Source organism: Prionailurus bengalensis, chromosome B1, assembly GCF_016509475.1.
Source record: "Prionailurus bengalensis isolate Pbe53 chromosome B1, Fcat_Pben_1.1_paternal_pri, whole genome shotgun sequence".
In the NCBI taxonomy this organism is placed as follows: domain Eukaryota; kingdom Metazoa; phylum Chordata; class Mammalia; order Carnivora; family Felidae; genus Prionailurus; species Prionailurus bengalensis.
In genome coordinates this window covers 39925108-39944794 of record NC_057344.1, presented here as the reverse complement: position 1 = coordinate 39944794, position 19687 = coordinate 39925108, and the positions used below count along the sequence as shown (strand labels likewise).

Genomic DNA, 19687 nt, shown 5'->3' with positions numbered 1-19687 from the left:
GACCTCCAGGGCTGGAGCGCAACCCGGGTCTCTCTGGTCCGCATCTCTATGGTTGGGAAGCGAGAAAGCCGGAAGTGGGCCGCCGGTGGGGGAAGGGAGCGAGGGGCGGGGCCGCGAGGGGCGGGGCCGCTGCCACCACCTCCGCTGCGGATCGAAACGAGATGGCGGCCACTGAGGGGGTCGGGGAGGCTGCGCGGGGCAGCGCGTCCGGTCAGCCGGAGCCGCCGCCGCCCCAGCCGCACCCTCCGCCGCCCCAGCAGCAGCAGCCCCAGGAAGAAGCTATGGCGGCTGAGTCCGGAGAAGCGGTGGCGTCCCCTATGGACGACGGGTTCCTGAGCCTGGACTCGCCCACCTATGTCCTGTACAGGTAACGCCCACAGCAGGGCCGCCGCGGCGGAGGCCCTTCCCTTGAAGGCGTGTGCTCAACCCGGCCGGCGGTTCCGGGTAGGCTCCTCTGGCCTCAGTGTGTCCGGCCGAAGTTTCCGCCGCTTCCCTGGCCGGCCGGCCGGCCGGGGTAGGGGGGCGCGCTCGCGGCCCTCGCGCTCTTTTCGGGGTTGCTTTTTCCCGGAGTCAACGTTGTCACCTAGAGACAGAGGGGAGACCAGAGAGCAAACAGCGTAGAAACTGCAACACACTGGACAACACTCTTTCTTAGGCTGTTTGGGTGTGATTCAGGAATTCAAGAAATATCCCGCTCTCTTGCATGCTCCCACAACGCTAGCCTGATAATCTGAGTACCGAAGGGTTTGAGTGCTGTTTAATAGCCGGGCAGGAAATAATTATTTAAATATAAATAAGGTCCGGATTTGCTCACTTTAAAAACAAGGTGTAAGGGCTTCCCAGAAGTTTGCACTGTTAAAGTGGAGACAGCTAGTGTAAGGTCTTTAAGGTCTGGGACATTTTCATTCAACATTTTCTTTAATATTTTAGCACCTACCATCAGGCACCGAGTTTAGGCTATAAGACTGAAAAGGTATTTGTTCTTAAGCTGTGTAATACATCCCTACATCACCTCCTACATAATACAAGAGGTGTGCAGTAGCCAGTATAGGGTACTTTGTAACTTTCTTGCTTTTTCTCCCCAGTCTCATCCCTGTCAGTTCTTTGCTTTCTGGTAATGCCAGTTCCCTAGCTGCAATGAACTTGCAAAGACAATGGAGAAATCCTTGTGACTTATTTTTCTTTTGTCTTGTTTTTTTTCTTATGCAGTTCTAGGTAAACCCATTAGATAGCTTATTTGCCTTGGTTTTATGAATGAGTGAAAGTCACTATCCAGATTTTGTTATTGGAGTTTTACTCATTTAATTTGGCTGTGGTAGCCCCATAATCCTCACACCTCCTCTCTGAATTGTAAAATATTCAGCTGCTTCACTTGGCTGTGTCTGATTTTTCAGTGACTAAATGATAGCCTTACCTTTCTCGTGCCATTCCCCCAGTCTCTAGGTCTCACTTCACAACTTCAAGATTGAGTAGATGCCACAGAATCTTTGCTGCCAGTAGCTGATCAGTATAGAGAAGTAAAAGATGACTGGAAGGAAAAGAATATAAGTAAAAGAGTGGTTAAGACAAGTTTGGGCAGTTTGTACAGAAATATCTATAGGCACCCTTTGGTGCCGCTAAAATGTTCTTTTAGCATTTATAATGAGAAGTAGGTTTCAGTGAATGCTTACTGTATGTATTACTTACTATGTATATATTAGTATATATACGGAATATATTTACTAGCCATGTGCTTACTGTTAAACACATTTAAGTGCTTAACGTGTTATCTCATTTAGTCCTCCAAATAGTCTTCTAAGGCTGGGTAGTGATAGCATCTCCATTTTATCAGTGAAGAAACTGAGGCCCAGAGAGATTAAGTAAGTTTCTCAAGGTCACACAGCTGGTAAGTGGTAGAGCCTACATTCTAAATCAGACAGTTGTCAGGTTCCAGAGCCTGCTCTGTAAAGACCAACTGGACCCCCTCGCAGTATACAGTAAACTAATAGTGTTTACTTTGATTTTAAAATGTGAGTTCCTAGCAAATTGTTATTCAATGTTTATAAATGCTGACTAACTGCAAAAAGTCTCATTAAACCAATGAACTGAATTGATTTCTAGGGTAAAACTACAGTGTACCTACTGCAACAAAACATGTTTTTCCACTTCTATAAAAACTTTAAGTTTGGGAACTATTGTTTAATTTCAGTGACAGATTTTCATTTTTCTTTATGTTACTTTAAAAGTTTAATATGTAAAGCAAAATGGCAAAACTTGATAATGAAGAATCCAACCACAATTACATTAATGTATTTATAATTGACTAATATGGATGCAAGTGTAATTGTTGCTATTGTTAAAAACACCAGAGTTGTTCTTTCTTCTTATGTGTTTGAATACAATCACTGAAAAAATATATTTATTTCAGGGACAGAGCAGAATGGGCTGATATAGATCCAGTGCCGCAGAATGATGGCCCCAATCCAGTGGTCCAGATCATTTATAGTGAAAAATGTAAGTTTATTTTTATTAGGAAAAAGTCTATAAGTCAAACTTAGTAGCAGAGTTGAAATTGACAACTATATGGCTAGGTAGATGACAGGTTTTTGTCTAATAAAGATTTAAATGACTTAAGCTAATACTGTTTTTTATAATTCATTTTCATGGTTAAAACTTTCATTTTGTCCAAAGAATGGACATATCCTAAGTATAAATAATGAATAATACATTATAATATGTAATAGCTACAATATGGTTATGCTTTTCATTTACTGTGTAATCTGCACACAGGATACAGTATAAATGAGTTATTGTTTTATGTAGAATAAACTTAGGTTGCTGAAACTTGCACATTTTGAAATATATTTCAGCAGTGAAGTGCTAGGCTCAGTTGGAATACATTTACTGACATTAAAATGAGTGGATTATTTTCTTTGACAAAGTATCATTCTTTCATAATGAATGTGAATGAAAATGCTTTGTAAATTGAAGGTCATGCAAATGTTAATTGTTAGTTGTTCTTCTAAGAAAGGATAGATGAATAAAATGGAATGCTAGTTTTGTATTTTTGTGTGCGTGTATAATTCTGATTTAAATTAGTTCTGCCCCCCACCCCAAACCTCATACCTTTTCTGTGTGCGTATATATGTACATGTTTCAGTTAAAGCTCTGTTATCCAAGATCATTCCTTTTTTAGGAAAAGCATTTATTGTACTTTTCTGACTATGAAGTAATGCCAAGAAATGTTTGAAAAGCAAGAATAATGGTCTGAAGGTTTGACCTATCAAATATGAAAATGTAGTACTAAAAATAACGTGTGGAACTAGTGCAGAAATAAATAGATTTGGTAAGAAATCTAAAAATAGATGAGCATAGATGGGAACTTAATATTTGATAAAAAGAACATCTTATAACTGTATGAAAAGATGGATTAATCAGATTGGTTTTGCAGCAGTTGTCTATGCATTTGGATATAAGCAAAATTATATCCTTGTTTCATGTCTTAATTGGAAATAAATTACAGATGAATTAAACTTCTAAAACAAGACTAAACATACTAGGAGCAAACAAAAGAATAATCTTTTGTTCTTTTGGTGAAGAAGGTATTATTAGGCAAGATGTAAAACTCAGAATTGAGGAAAAGATCAGAAGATGTAACTGCATAAATGCAAAACTTTCACATGATGAAGAGAGATGATACAAAGATAGAATTCGTGAGAAGAGATCTGTGAAGAAATGTTAACCTCACTAGTAATCAGAGAAGTGAAAACCACAACTTTTTCAGATTCATGAGGTCACTAACAAAGATGTTGGAAAAATAAACTGATAAAATCATACATTTCTCATTATGTTAAAAATTATTTAATAAAACCGTTTTTTGCAGGCTGAAAAAATTAACGTTTAAAATTCTTACATATATCATGATTAGAAACTACAAAGGAAAAGATAGAGAAATATGAGTTGTCAATCAAAAATTGATAGGTATATATATCAAGATTTAAAATCTGTACAAGTGAAGACACCCTGAATAAGTTAAAAGGGAAACAGCAGTATGGGAAAAGATATACCATATGAAACAGAATTGATATTCAGAACTTTGTAAAGAATTCTTACAAAAGGTTAAGGAAATAGGCAACTTAATAAAAAAATAGACAAAGGGTATATGAACTGGTAGTTTACAGAAGAGAAAATTTCGTTGGCTTTGAATTATTTTTTTTAATGTTTTTACTTAATTTTGAGACAGAGAGAGACAGAGCATGAGCAGGGGAGAGGCAGACACAGAATCCGAAGCAGGCTCCAGGCTCTGAGCTGTCAGCACAGAGCCCAACGCAGGGCTTGAACTCACAGACTGTGAGATCATTACCTGAGCTGATGTCGGACACTTAACCAACTGAGCCACCCAGGCGCCCCAAATTCCATTGGCTTTTAAAGAGGAGGAAAAGTCCATTATCATTAGGAATGGAAGATACACAAAATAAAATGGGCATGTTATTTCCCGAACACACGTTAAAAGGCAAAAAATTAAAACTATCTTATGATATCAGGTATTAGGACATGTGAATGGATGCATATATTTCAGATGATAATTTTCATGTTTAGCCATTTTGGGGTTTGGTTTGTCTAGTAAAACTGGAAAATGCTCATATCATAACCTTGAAATATTGCTTCTAATGATACATTCTGGTACACTCTGACATAGGACATCAGAAGATGTACTAGGAGGTTAAGAACACAAACATTAGAGATAGAATAACTGGTTTAAAAAAAAAAATTCTTTTTTTTTTTTTTTTTTTTTTTTTTAGAGAGAGGGTACAAGTGAGCCAGGGCAGAGAGAGTGAGGGGGGGAGAGAGAGAGAGTCGCACTAGGGGCAGAGGTGGGGTGGGAAAAGAGAGAGGGAAGGAGCTCACGGCTGGGGGGTGGGGGGGGTTGCTCATGTTCACCAGAGGCATAGCAGAAGCTCATCGGAAGCAGGGCTCGTGCTCACCTGAAGTGGGACTCAAACTCGCTAACTGTGAGGTTATGACCTGAGCTGAAGTCAGATGCTTAACTGACTGAGCTACCCAGATGCCCAAACCGGTTTAAATTCTAACTTCACCATTTTATTGGCTCTATAACTTTGGACAAATTATTTAACCTCTCTTTACCGTTATTTCCTCCTAGGTAAAATGAGGATAATCGTAACTGCAGTTGACTCTTGAATACATGAGAGTTAGGGGTGCTGACCCCCCCCCAACTCAGTTGAAAATCCACATATAACTTTGGACTCCTCAGAATCCTAGCCTACTGTTGCTGGCAGTCTTTCTTTAATAACATAAATAGTCGACTAACACATATTTTGTATGTTAAATGTATTATATACTGTATTCTTACAATAGAGTATGCTAGAGAAAAAATGTTATTAAGAAAATCATAAAGAGGGATGCCTAGCTGGCTCAGTCTGTAGAGCATGTGACTCTTGATCTAGAGGTCATGAGTTCAAGCTTCATGTAGGGGTATAGTTTACTTAAAAAAGAATTCATAAAAGAAAATGCAGTACTGTATTTATTGAAAAAGTCTGTGTATAAGTAGACCTGTGCTGTCCAAACCCATGTCGTTCAAGGGCCAGTACTTTATTGAGTAAGTTATACACATAAAATAATAAAACCTCTCTGGCTCAGAGTAAGTACTATATGGTTTATTTAAATCTGTAACATTTTTTGAGGAAGCATAATCTTGGAAGCCACTTATATTTTGTTTTGGAAATTGGATAAATAAAATGTATCATTGTCATACAGTTGAGTACTAGATAACCATTAACAGGATCTAGATTATTTATAACATGGACAGATCTCAGAAACAGTGTTGAGTGAAAAAAGCCACGTAAGTTTTAGAAGCTTTGGATAGGACATTATATTAAGTGTGTAATTTTTATTTTATATTTTTTAATGTTTATTTTTGAGATACAGAGTGCCAGTGGGGGAGGGGCAGAGAGAGAAGGAGACAGAGGATCCAAAGTGGGCTCTGTGCTGACAGTAGCAAACCTGATGTGGGGTTCAAACTCACAAACTGTGAGATCATGACCTGAGCTCAACTACCTGAACCATCCAGGTGCCCCTTAAATGTGTAATTTTTAGTTTAGAGAATACTTTAATATTGAAGACTACAGGAAAAAAAATCTAATGAATATAAAATTATATTTATATAACCCCAGATTCATTTATAAGCCTATCGGTTTGGCATATATAGTTGTAAGGTGGAATATTCTATTTCTACTTGTAGAATTCTGCCCCCCAAAAAGGCATTCATATGTAAATTATGCCATGGCCTTTGTATGGAATGAATAGTGGACAAAGAGTGTTGTAGATGTGTATATGGAAGAACATATAATTGAGGAGAATGGCAAAATGAAAAGCAGTGTGAATAATAATATAACAATTTCATTAAAAATAAGTAACTGGGGTGCCTGGCTGGCTTAGTCTATAGAGCATGTGACTCTTGACGGGGTCATGAGTTCAAGACCCACGTTGGTCATAAAGATTACTTAATTAAAAAGAAGAATTTTTAAAAAATGACTATGTTTATATGCTTAGAAAAATGTCTGGTAACAACCAGTACCCTTGAAAGAAATCCAGTGCATTGGAGAGTGGCATTGAAGTGGGGGAAACTTCATGTACTTTTATATTGTTTACAATGTTTGCATGGAATATGTATTCTTTCTAGTTAGAAATGTTTTTTAAAGTAAAACGTGCTCATTGTAGAAAATTTTGAGTATTAAAAATCAAAAGAAGAGTCTCATCATCAAGAAATAACTACTGTTGGGTCCCCTGGGTGGCTCAGTTGGTTAAGCATCCGACTTCAGCCCAGGTCATGATCTCCTCTGTGGGTTCAAGCCCTGTGTTGGGCTCTGTGCTGACAGCTCAGAGCCTGGGTCCTGCTTTGGATTCTGTATCTCCCTCTCTCTCTGCCCCTCCCCACTCACTCTCTCTCTCTCTCCCAAAAATAAACATTAAAAAAAAACACAAAAAACCAGAAAGAACCACTGTTGGGCTCTCAGTCGGTTAAGCATCTGACTCTTGATTTCAGCACAGGTCATTATCTCACGGTTTGTGAGTTCGAGCCCTGCATCAGGCTCTGCACTGGTGGAGCAGAGCCTGCTTGGGATTCTCTCTCTCTGCCCCTCCCCCATGCACTCTTTGTTTCTTTTTCTGTCTCTAGAATAAGTGAATAAACTTCAAAACAAAACACTGTTACCCTCAACAAAGTAGGTTTAGAGGGAACATACCTGAACATAATAAAGCCCATATATGAAAAACCCATACCTAGTATCATCCTCAATGTGGAAAAACAGGGCTTTTCCTGTATGGTCAAGAACAAAACAGGGATGTCCACTCACCACTTCTATTCAACATGGTACTGGAAGTCCTAGCGACAGACAACAAAAAGAAATAAAAGGCATCCACACTGGTAGGGAAGAAGTAAAACTTTCACTATTTGTGGATGCCATGATACTATATATAGAAAACCTGATCATCAAAAAACTGTTAGAACTGATAAACAAATTCAGCAAAGTCACAGGATACAAAATCGATGTAGAAATTGCATTACAATACACCAGTGATGAAGCTGCAGAAAGAGAAATTAAGGAATCACTCCCATTTACAATTGCACCAAAAACAATAAGATACCTAGGAATAGACATAACCAAAGAGGTGAAAGACCTGTACTCTGAAAAACTATAGAACACTGATGAAAGAAATTGAAGATGACACAAAGAAATGGAAAGACATTCCATGGATTGGAAGAACAAATATTGTTAAAATGTCTGTTCTTCCCAAATACCCAAAACAATCTATATATTTAATGTAATCCCTATCAAAATGCCAACAGCATTTTTCACAGAGCAAAAATAATCCTAAAGTGTGTATGGAACAACAAAAGATGCCAAATAGCCAAAGCAGTCATGAAAAAGAAAAGCAAACCTGGAGGCATCACAATTCCATACTTCAAGTTCTATTACAAAGCTGTTGTAATCAAAATAGTATGGTACTGGCACACAGATTGTGCCACACAGATTGTAGACACACAGATTGAGGCACCTGTGTGGCTCAGTCAGGTAAGCGTCTGACTCTTGATCTCAACTCAGGTCTTGATCTCAGGGTAGTGAATTCAAGCCCTGTGTTGGCTCCGTCCTTGACATGCAGCCTACTTAAAAACATACATACACACAGATCAGTGGAACAGAATAGAAAACTCAGAAATGAATCTGCAGTTATATGGTAAATTAATCTTCAACAAAGCAGGAAAGAATATCCAATGGGAAAAAGACTTGTCTCTTCAACAAATGGTGGGAAAACTGGACAGCTACATGAGAAAGGATGAAATGACTACTTTCTTACACCCTTCACAAAAATAAATTCAGAATGAATTATAGACCTACATGTGAGACCTGAAACCATAAAAATCCTAGAACATAGGCAATAACTTCTTTGACATTGGCTGTAGCAACTTGTTTTTAGATGTCTCCTGAGGCAAGGGAAACAAAGGCAAAAATAAACTATTGGGACTTCATCAAAATCCAAAGCTTCTGCACAGTGAAGGAAACAATAAAATTAAAAGGCAACCTATGGAATGGGAGGAAATATTTGCAAATGACATGTCTGATACAGGGTTAGTGTCCAAAATATATAACTAAACCAAAAAAGTGAATAATCCATTAAAAAATGGACAGAAGACAAGTAGAGATTTTTTCAAAGAAGACAAACAAATGGCCAACAGACACATGAAAAGATATTCAATATCACTTACCAGGGAAATGCAAATCAAAACTATAATGAGATATCACCTCACAATAGTCAGAATGGCTAAAATCAACACAAGAAACAGCAGGTGTTGGCGAGGATGGGGAGCAAGTGGAACCTTCTTGCACTGTTGATGGGAATGCAAACCAGTACAGCTACTCTGGAAAACAGCATGGAAGTTCCTCAGAAAATTAAAAATAGAATCACCCTACAGTCCAGTGGTCATACTACTAGGTATTTATCCAGAGAATACAAAATACTAATCATAGGGTTACATGCATCCTGATGTCTGTCGCAGCATTATTTACAATAGTCAAATTGTGGAAGCAGCCCAAGTGCCCATCAATGGATGAGTGGATAAAGAAGATGTGGTAAAGGGCACCTGGGTGGCTCAGTCAGTTAAGCATCCGACTTTGGCTCAGGTCATGATTTCACAGTTTAGGAGTTCGAGCCCCACCTTGGGCTTTGCGCTGATAGTGCAGAGCCTGCTTTGGATTCTCTTTCTCCCTCTCTCTCTGTCCCTTCCCTGCTCATGCTCTCTCAGAAATAAACATTAAAAAGAATAAAGAAAAAGATGTAAATATACACAACAGAATATTACTGAGCCACATTTACAATGACATGGATGGAGCTAGAGAGTATTATGCTAAGCAAACTAAGTCAGAGAAAGATACCATATGATTTCAGTCATAATTGGTATTTAAGAAACAAATGAGCAAAGGAAAAAAAAAAAAGAGGCAAACCAAGAAGCAGACTCTTAACTGTAGAAAACAAACTGACAGGGGCGCCTGGGTGGCGCAGTCGGTTAAGCGTCCGACTTCAGCCAGGTCACGATCTCACGGTCTGTGAGTTCGAGCCCCGCGTCAGGCTCTGGGCTGATGGCTCAGAGCCTGGAGCCTGTTTCCGATTCTGTGTCTCCCTCTCTCTCTGCCCCTCCCCCATTCATGCTCTGTCTCTCTCTGTCCCAAAAATAAATAAAACGTTGAAAAAAAAAAAAGAAAACAAACTGACAGTTTACCAGAGGGGAGGTGGGTAAAGGGATAGGTAAAGTAGGTGATGGGGATTAAGGAGTGCACTTGTGATGAGTACTAGCTAATGTCTGGAAGTATTGAGTCATCATATTGTACACCTGAAATTAATATTATACGGTGTGTTAACTATAACTGGAATTTAAAAACTTAAAAAAAAACAATGTTCTTGATGACACAGTAAGTTACCAGTTTAAAAAAAAAAAAAAAAGATGGGCACCTGGATGGCTCAGCAGTTAAGCTTCTGACTTCAGCTCACGTCATGATCTTGAGGTTCATGAGTTCCAGCCCAACATCAGGCTCTCTGCTGTCAGCACAGAGCCCGCTTTGGATCTTCTGTCCCTCTGTCTCTCTGCCTCTGCCCCGCCTGTGCACACTGACATGCTCTCACAAAAATAAATAGACATTTTAAAAAAAGAACCACCGTTAATATTTGGTATATAGCCTTGTACTCATCTGTGAATGTTTCTGCAAAGTTGGTTTCATATTGCATATATGTGCATGTGTGTATGTTTTATATGTGTAGATATGTGTGTACATAAAATAATGTATATATACATTGTATATAGAGTTAATGTGTTATAAGCATTTTGTTATAACTTGAAAATTATTTGGGAGCTTGGTTCTTAGTGCATAATATTTCATAGTTATTTGCCACTTATGTTTCTAAATTTTATTCTGGTATGATTTAAATTCAACTTTTTAAGGATAGTGTTTAGGGGTGCCTAGGTGGCTCAGTCAGTTAAGCATCTGCCTTCAGCTCAGGTCATGGTCTCGTGGTCTGTGGGTTCGAGCCCCGCGTTGGGCTCTGTGCTGACAGCTCAGAGCCTGGAGCCTGTTTCAGATTCTGTGTCTCCCTCTCTCTCTGCCCCTCCCCTGTTCATGCTCTGTCTCTCTCTGTCTCAAAAATAAATAAACATTAAAAAAAAAGATTTAAAAAAAAAAAAAAAGGATAGTGTTTAGAAGTAGGTAACCTTTTTATGTCTCAGAATTTTTTTTTTCAATATTTATTTATTTTGAGAGAGAGAGCACAATCAGGGGAGAGGCAGAGAGAAGGAGAGAGAATCCCAAGCAGGGTCCACACCAACCACCAGTGCAGAGCCTGATGCAGCACTTGAACCCTTGTGAACTGTGAGATCTGACCTGAGCCGAAACCAAGAGTCAGATGCTTAACCAACACAGCCACCCAGGCACCCCATGTCTCAGAATTCGTAAAGAGCTGTAATTGTTTAATATACATATATAGTATGTATTTAATATATATATGTATATTGTAATTGTTTAATATATATTAAAAAAAATTTTTTTTAAGTTTATTTATTTTTGAGAGAGAGAGTGAGACAGAGCACGAGTGGGGAAGGAGCCAAAAGAGAGAGGGAGACAAAGAATCTGAAGCATGCTCCAGGCTCTGAGCTGTCAGCACAGAGTCCGACACGGAGGCTTGAACCCACAAACCCCAAGATCATGACCTGAGCCGAAGTCGGACACTTAACTGACTGAGCCACCCAGGCACCCCTATTTTTTTATTTTTGAGTGATAGAGTCTGAGCAGGGGAGGGGCAGAGAGAGGGAGAGACAGAATCCGAAGCAGGCTCCAGGCTCTGAGCTGTCAGCACAGAGCCTGACGTGGGTCTTGAACTCACAGACTGTGAGATCATGACCTGAGCTGAAGTCAGATGCTTAACTGACTGAGCCACCCAGGTGCCCCAGATCTGTAATTGTTCATGTTCTTCTCTGATAATTTCACTTTGGGGGCTTTAGTCTAAGGAAACAGTATGTGCACGTATGCATTATATATGTAACTTAAAAAAAATTTTAGTGAAAAGTCATTGGAAGCTTAAAACAGTGATTTTTATAAAACAAAATTGTAAATGATCCACATTGCCAATATTAACAGACTGGTTAGGCAAACTAGGATATATAGATATGGTTTTTATACATAATCTGTTAAAAATTTTTGAATTACCAGTAGCTGGAAAATTATACAGTATTAAGAAAAATAGCATAGCATGTCCACATACGTTTTTAATTGTGGAAAAAAGTATTTAGGAGCGTTTACCACATTTTTTTTTTTTTAATAACGTGTGTTGGGCTATCATCTATTCTGTGCCATAGCACAAACTATGTTATGAGGGCATTTCAGCTGCAGTATCTACTAGTTCATTTTGATTAGTGGCATGGCCTTTGGCATCAGTCTAGATTTGGGTTTAACTTCTGTCTGCAAGATACTCTGACCCATTGTGAACTTGTTGATCTCTCTGAGCCTCAGTTTCTCTTGTGGAAAATGGGAATGCATCAGGTTAATATTTGTCAAAGTCTAAGTTTCTTCAGTTAAGAGATTGGCGAAGATGAGAAGTTTTAATATATTAGTGAGTATGTGGAAAAAAATAAGCTATTCATACATTCTTGGAGGGAATATATATATATTGATCAGATCTTTTTTAGAGCTTAATTTTGCAATACCTGTGAGCATCAACAGTGCACATCACCTTGATGCAGTAATTCTACTTGTAGGAATTTATCTTAACAGATGTGCTGAATTTGCACATGCACACAAAAGCATACAGTGGTACTCAGGACAGCAAAAGAGTGAGATATTCATTGATAGGGGATGAGTTAAATAGAATTTGAGTACCATACAGTGAAATGCTCTGCAGCATATGGTGAACTTTGTGTTTTTTTTTTTAATGTTTTTTTTAAATGTTCATTTATTTTTGAGACAGAGAGAGACAGAGCATGAATGGGGGAGGGTCAGAGAGAGAGGGAGACACAGAATCTGAAATGGGCTCCAGGCTCTGAGCTGTCAGCACAGAGCCCGACGCGGGGCTCGAACTCACGGACTGCGAGATCATGACCCGAGCCAAAGTCGGATGCCCAACCGACTGAGCCACCCAGGTGCCCCAACATATGGTGAACTTTGTAATGGAATATTATGTCTTCCCATCTCTGTTCCTCAGTGTATTCATAAATAAGCATATATTTTTAACTAAATGAGTAGCATGCTGCTCCATTTCTTCCTGTTTTCACCTAATAGTCATAGCAGTTATTCCGTACGTGTATGTACCAGAGCAGCTTCATTACTAATGACTGCATAGTATGTCGTTGTATGAGTGTGTCATAATGGACTTAGCCCATTGTTTACTAATGGAAAGATTATTTGTTTCCAATTTTCATTGCCTTTTTTTTTTTTGAAGCCAGTCAGATTTATCAGTGGGTGGTTATATACCAACTTTAGTAAGTTCTCATTAACCTATTACCATCAGACCAGCCTTTTAAATTTTTCTTATGTATGTAATCAAATACTCCAGTAAATTTCCTTGGATGCTTTGGGTGTGTATGGGAGTATATTTGTAAGAAAACTTCCTAGAACTGGAATAATAGTTCCAATTGATTCAATGAGTATGTAAATTTTACACTACCTTTAATAATGTGTGAATGAAAAAAGCAAGGCCCAGAACATAGAGTGTGATGTGATCTCATTTATTTTTTTATTTTTTTTAAGATTTTATTTTCAAGTAATCTCTGTACCCAACATTGGGCTCGAACTACAACCCCAAGATCAAGAGAGCTAGCCATGTTCCCCACTGTGATCATTTGTATTAAAAAATGGGAGGATGGATTTAGAACATATATTTGTATATCCATAGAATGTATTTGGAAGGCTACAGTAGAATCAGTTAACAGTGGTTGCTTCTGTGGAGAAGGACTGGGAATTTAGTCAAATTTAGTGTGAACTTTTTTATACTGTTTGAATTTTCTACTATCATGTACATTGCTTTTTTCACTTATAAAACTGACAAAATGTGAGAAAAGTAGTAACTGAATATATTTGAATATATGCACTTTAATTTTACTTTAATGCATTAGGTCTTTTGGAGATTTGGAGTCTGGCATTAACCCCTGTACATACATACGAGCAGGAGGCACAGTTACACATATATTATGGCTGTGACACTAAAGCATTCTCAAGGTGGCATTCACATAGTCATTTGACTTTCTTTTGTTTATTGTTATAAATGATACACATGCAGTATCTTTCCTCATAAGATAGAACAGCATTTTGTATTATAGTGCTAAGTTTAAACAAGAAAGATAGTCCTAATGCAACGGTGTGCTCTCTCCCCAGTTAGAGATGTTTATGATTATTTCCGGGCTGTTCTGCAGCGTGATGAAAGAAGTGAACGAGCTTTTAAACTAACCAGAGATGCTATTGAGTTAAATGCAGCAAATTATACAGTGTGGTAAGTAAAACTCATCATTAATATTTCCCACGTAAATGTCTCATGTTTTAGTTCAGATGGCTCTTTTTTTTCCTTAACTAAACTTCAGTTGTTATCAAAATAATAATTCATGCTATGAGTTTAAAAGTCAGAGACTGAATGAAAAATGACATCCTCTGCCCCCTTCCTTCTCACTACCAGGGTCCCACTCCCCAGAGGCAAGAACTCTTGGCTGTTTTTTCTTAAGCTAACCTGTATATTCTAAATATGCTGACCCACATTTTATAGTATTTCAGAGTATTCCTTTTAACAGATTGCTTTTTTTTTGTTTAGTTTCATTTTCTTTGTGCCAGTAAGTAATTTGTCTCCCATGTGCTCTGATATGTATAAGATGTGTCATTTCTGCTGAACACAACAGGTAATCCTTCAGCTTCTTTTTTGCTTCTTCACCTGTACATCTAGTTTGGGCACTGTACATCTAGTCTTCAGCTCTTTCATGCGTTCATGATCCCATTTCCAGACCTGACCCTCTTTCTCTTTATTGATTTACTCTCATTTTACTGACCACATTCTTGAATAGAAGAGAACTTGTAAAAGGATGTGTGGAAAAACATTTTTGAGATTTTGTACATTGAAAAGTGTCTTAATAGAGGTTCTTCTCGATTTTATTAGTAGAATTCTAGATTAGAAATATTTTCCTTCAGAATTTTAAAGATGTTTTTCTATTTCCTTTAGCCTCTATTGAGAAGACTCATTACTTCATGTTTAAACCTTTTTAGTAGGTCCAGGGAATTTTTTTTTTATGTTCGTTTGATAATTCCCTCTCTCTTTCCTCTGTTTTCTCTTTCTGGAATGTTTTTTTAAGTCACATGTGGTATCTTTTTTATTGCTTTTTCTTATTTTCATTTCTTTGTCTTTTCATTTACATTTGTGATATTTCTTCAACATTATCTTCTGACTGTGTCTGTGCTCAAAAATTTCTTAATATCCAAAAGCTCTTTTTTGTTCTCTGAATTTTTTTTAATAGCATCTTATCTTTTCATTGATGTGTGACATATTTTCATTTTTTTGTGTTTGTTTTGGTCTCTTTCTTTCATGTAAATATTTTTTTCAAATCCTTGACTCTCCTTTCAAACTTATAATGGAGGCAGGACAAATCCTGATTGGAAGCTCTGTGTGTGGCAGGACTTGTCAACGGGCGGGCTTCACTGTGAGGTTAGTGAGTGGAGATGTGGCTGTTTTGTGTGAAATCTTTACATGTCAGCAGTTCTCCATCTTTTCTTGTGGCGAGTTTGTTTCTCCAGAGAAGAGTCGTCTGGTTATTGCCTCAGGAGTATGTGTTTGGCTGCCACAGTTCTGGGGGTCAGGCAGGGGAAGATGGGTTGGGTGGGGGTTCTCAAATGTTTAGTATATCAACATTTTACGTTTCCTTGTTTCACCCTATATTCCTTTTCCTCACCCTATATTCCTCTGTGTCTGTTATTCCTTTCTGCTTCAGATTTTTCCAGAGAATAAAGCGACTTATGTCTTGCCAGGTTTAAAAAAACGAAACAAAACATGGTTTCTTCTCCTGTGTGTCTCCTTTACATTCACACAAAACCCTTCACTTCTGACATTTCTAGTCAACAATGGCTATGGGTGTTTCCCCTACCAAGCAATTTTCTCTGATACCAGTTGTGTATCCTACAATTTAACTCAGTTCTGACATTGTCTACCTGACATTGTGTACATACCTGAGATTCAGATAGCATCAGATCCCCCAGGTTTAAGGGCTCAGTCCCACAAGACTGCCCCCTATTTCAGATACTTAGTGCAAGTCCATTTGTCACCTGTGCTTCTAACTGATGGGCTATAAATCAGAGGTTCCCATGACCCCTTCTTAGGGTTCAGTTAATTTGCTACAGTGACTCATAGAACTCAGGAAAACAGTTACTTATGTTTAACAGTTTATTAAAGGATGTGATAAAAGATACAGATGAACAGCCAGATGAACAGATACATAGGGCAAGGTCTGGGAGGGTCCCAAGCTGAGGATCTTTTGTCCTTGTGGAGGGTATGTCCTTCCTAGAACATGAATGTGTTCACCCACCTAGAAGCTGTTCAAACCCCCTAGTATTGGGATTTTATAGAGGTTCCCTCATATAAGCATGGTCATTTAACTCTATTTCTAGCCCTTCTACTCTATCCAGACAGTGGGAGGTGGGGCTGATAATTCCAAGGTTTGGTCTTCCTGGTGACTAGGAGCCACCTAAGCACCCCACCCAGACTTGCCTCAATAGGATGCTTCTAGTACACTTATCACTTAGGAATTTTTAAATGTTCAGGAACTCTGTGCCAGGAACCAGGGGCAGAGACATACACATATTTTTTTTTGTTTATCTCATACCAACTTAGTAGATGTTGTCACTTCTGTGCTCAAGGTTGGGGGAGGGGTCTTGGCTGTTAAGGGCTATTTCCAGATTTTACACTGTTTCCAGCCCCATCCTTGATTCCTGGTTTTGGGAATACCTGACACCTCTGATTTCTAAACCTTTTTCCCCTCTGTTGACAGGTTTTTAGCACTTTCTGTTTTTCAAAGTCAGTTAAAACTTACCTGTCAGCTTACCATTTTCCATAATTCTGACCTTTCCCAATTGCTGTGGTATCCCCTTGTCCCTAATTCTCTTTGTCCTGTGGATTTATACTGTTTTCATTCCTTTACTATCATTTTATGGGGTTTTATTAGGGTAGGAGGATAAACTTATTTACTTAATCTACCATGTTCACTGGGATTCTTAGTATGATATTCCATCATTTTGGAATGAATCACGTCTAATATGCACTTTCTTATCTTTTAAGAAATTCCTGACTGTACATAACACAAAGTAACTTAGAATGCATTTAAAAATCTCCTAAGTTTATTTGCTGTTTTTTTAAAAGGCAGTACGTCTGATAACTTTACCCATGTAAACCAAGATGCTTATGTCCATGCTTTATGAAGCCTAATTTTCTTTAATAATAATAGAGAAATACTGTTAATAGTCCTATTTAGCATTTCATTTTAAAAGATAACTTTCAAAGCAGCTGTATTTCTTTTAGTATATATTGAGTTGGAAATTTTGAATTAAAAATAGACCAGAACTAATAATCATGTCTTTAGAGAAAAGTTTTTTTTTTAATGATTTGATTCTACCTGTGAAGAAATTAAAAAAAAAAAAAAAAAAAACAAAGAGAAACGTGTTTCATTTATAAGTAGGATATTTGTGGTGGCTCTAAAAATACAATATATGCTGATGTTTGCAATGGAATTAATTATATGAATAATATATCTAAACAAATAAGCTGTATCATGTAGGGAAATATTATAGGTAGAGATGTCTTTGATTTGCCTGTAATAGAATAGTGGTAACCAGTGTTAACTGAAAATAATCATTAGTTAACTGAAAAAAATCATTTGTTGCCTTTCACCAGTTTTAGTTCAAAATGCTGATTCTTCCAATCACCAGATAGTTGTAGGAGTTGGGACAACCCCATGCAGTTCCATTGCTAAATTATTGGTTATATGGAATACCTACCAAAAAAAGAAGCGTGTCTAACTGTATTGTTAAAGCTTTATCTGATCCTGTGGCTAGTCAGTTTATGTGGAATAATGAAACAATGCTTAATGTTTGCTACAGGCATTTTCGGAGAGTTCTCTTAAAGTCACTTCAAAAGGATCTACACGAGGAAATGAACTATATCACTGCAATAATTGAGGAACAGCCCAAAAACTACCAAGTTTGGTAAGATGAAAATAGGAAGGAAACATGTCACTATGCTAATATTACCTTCCCAGTGATGAGATTATAGGGAATTTATTTCTTTATAATTTAAGTACTTTGCATTGGAGCTAATATTACCTGTCTCATAGGGTTTTTAAGAGAATTAAATGAGATAATTTTATGTTTAATGCTTAATGTGGTACCTAACATTTAGTTAACACTCAAGTGTGTGTACTGCTATTATTATTTAAATTTTTGACATTAGCATATAATACTGCTAGAAAATTTTTGAGTGAAGAATCTGAAAAAATGTTTTCTATCCTGTGTGTTATAAAATGACTTCACTGGTATTTTGATCTTTCATTCGTTTATGTATTCAAAAACTTTATATTGATGCTGGGGATACAAAGGTGAACCACACAGTTTAACAAGGAAAGCAAATAATACAGCCAGTTATTTCACAGTGCAGTGTGAAAACCACAGTGTTTTACAGAGTATATTTGTTGTTGTTGTAGAAACTAAGCCCTAAGTTAGCATGGACAAAACCATAGGGATTATTATGGGCGAGGGGAATAGAATACAATGAGAAAAAAGAGAGGCATTTTGGAGCAGGAGGACAGAGAGCAAATAGGAAAGAAATAGAGTTTGAACAGTACCCATCGTATACTGAGCACCCCTTGAATTAAAGCCACTGTGGTTGCTGTTATTGTGAAGATGGAGGAGGAGGTAGTGGTGAAAGTTCAACTTTCATGCGGAAGGATTTCTTTCTTTTTTTTTGTTTAAGGTTTATTTATTTATTTTTGAGAGAGAGTGCGAGCAGGGGAAGGGCAGAGAGAGAATCCAAAGCAGGCTCTGGAATTTTGATGCGGGGCTTGAACTCACTAACTGCAAGATCATGACTTGAGCCAAAGTCAAATGCTTAACCAGCTGAGCCACCCAGGCACCCCAGGACCTAATTCTTAAGTTTTTCCTAAATTACAAAATTAGTAGGAATCTAGAAAAATAAATTACTAGTGTTCACTGTATTGGAATTTTTCTGAAATAAATTTAAAAGCCTTTACCTCTTGAATTTTCCTCTTGGGTACTATCTTGCCTTCTTGATATTCTGTAAGATGAATTTTTATTTATTTTTTTAAATTATTTTTTTTAAATGTTTATTTTGAGAGAGGGAGAGAGTGTGAGTTGGGGAGGGACAGAGAAAGAATAATCCCAAGCAGGCTCGACACTGCCAGTACAGAGCTGGATGCGAGGTTCAGACCATGAACTGTGAGATCATAACTTGAGCCTAATTGATTCAGATGCTCAGCCGACTGAGTCACCTAGGCACCCCTATAAGATGAGATTTTAAATTTTCCATGCATGCAAATAAGTCATTTATTAAGCATTAAATCTTTTTCCTTTTCCCTGTCACTCCTACTCACTTTTATATTTTTATTTATTTTTTTAGAGAGAGAGAATGCAAGCAGGGGAGAGGGATAGAAGGAAAGAGAGAATCCCAAGCAGGCTCCACACTCAGAACGGAGCTGGATATGGGACTCAATCCCAGACCCTGGGATCATGGCCTGAGCTGAAATCAAGAGTCCCACCCTTAACCAGCTGAGCCACCCAAGTGCCCCCCTACTCACTTTTAGTGTATTGAATACTAATGGATTTTTTTAAAAAGCAGCTTTGTTGAGATATAACTCACATATTACACTATTCACCGATTTATTTATTTATTTGTTTGTTTGTTTATTTATTTTTAAGTAAGTTCTACACCCAATGCCAGGCTTGAACTCATGACCCCAAGATCAGGAGTCTCATGCTTTACCAAGTGAGCCAACAAGGTACCCCTACTGTTTACCTACTTAAAGTGTACAGTTCAGGGAATCTGGGTGGCTCAGTCCGTCAAGCATCTGACTTCAGCTCAGGTCATGATCTCATGGTTTGTGAGTTCAGGCCCG

At 37.9% G+C, this 19687-nt stretch overlaps 1 protein-coding gene across 1 annotated transcript in view; it reads left to right on the top strand.

Annotated features, from left to right (window-relative positions):
- Positions 1-89: 89 nt before the first annotated feature.
- Positions 90-19687, top strand: part of FNTA (farnesyltransferase, CAAX box, alpha) — a 30882-nt gene continuing 11284 nt past the window's right edge. The window contains exons 1-4 of the mRNA XM_043562767.1: positions 90-367; positions 2408-2493; positions 13911-14025; positions 17661-17765. Coding sequence (XP_043418702.1) covers positions 162-367; positions 2408-2493; positions 13911-14025; positions 17661-17765 — 512 coding nt within the window. The 5' untranslated portion in view covers positions 90-161. The remainder of the gene's footprint in view (positions 368-2407; positions 2494-13910; positions 14026-17660; positions 17766-19687) is intronic.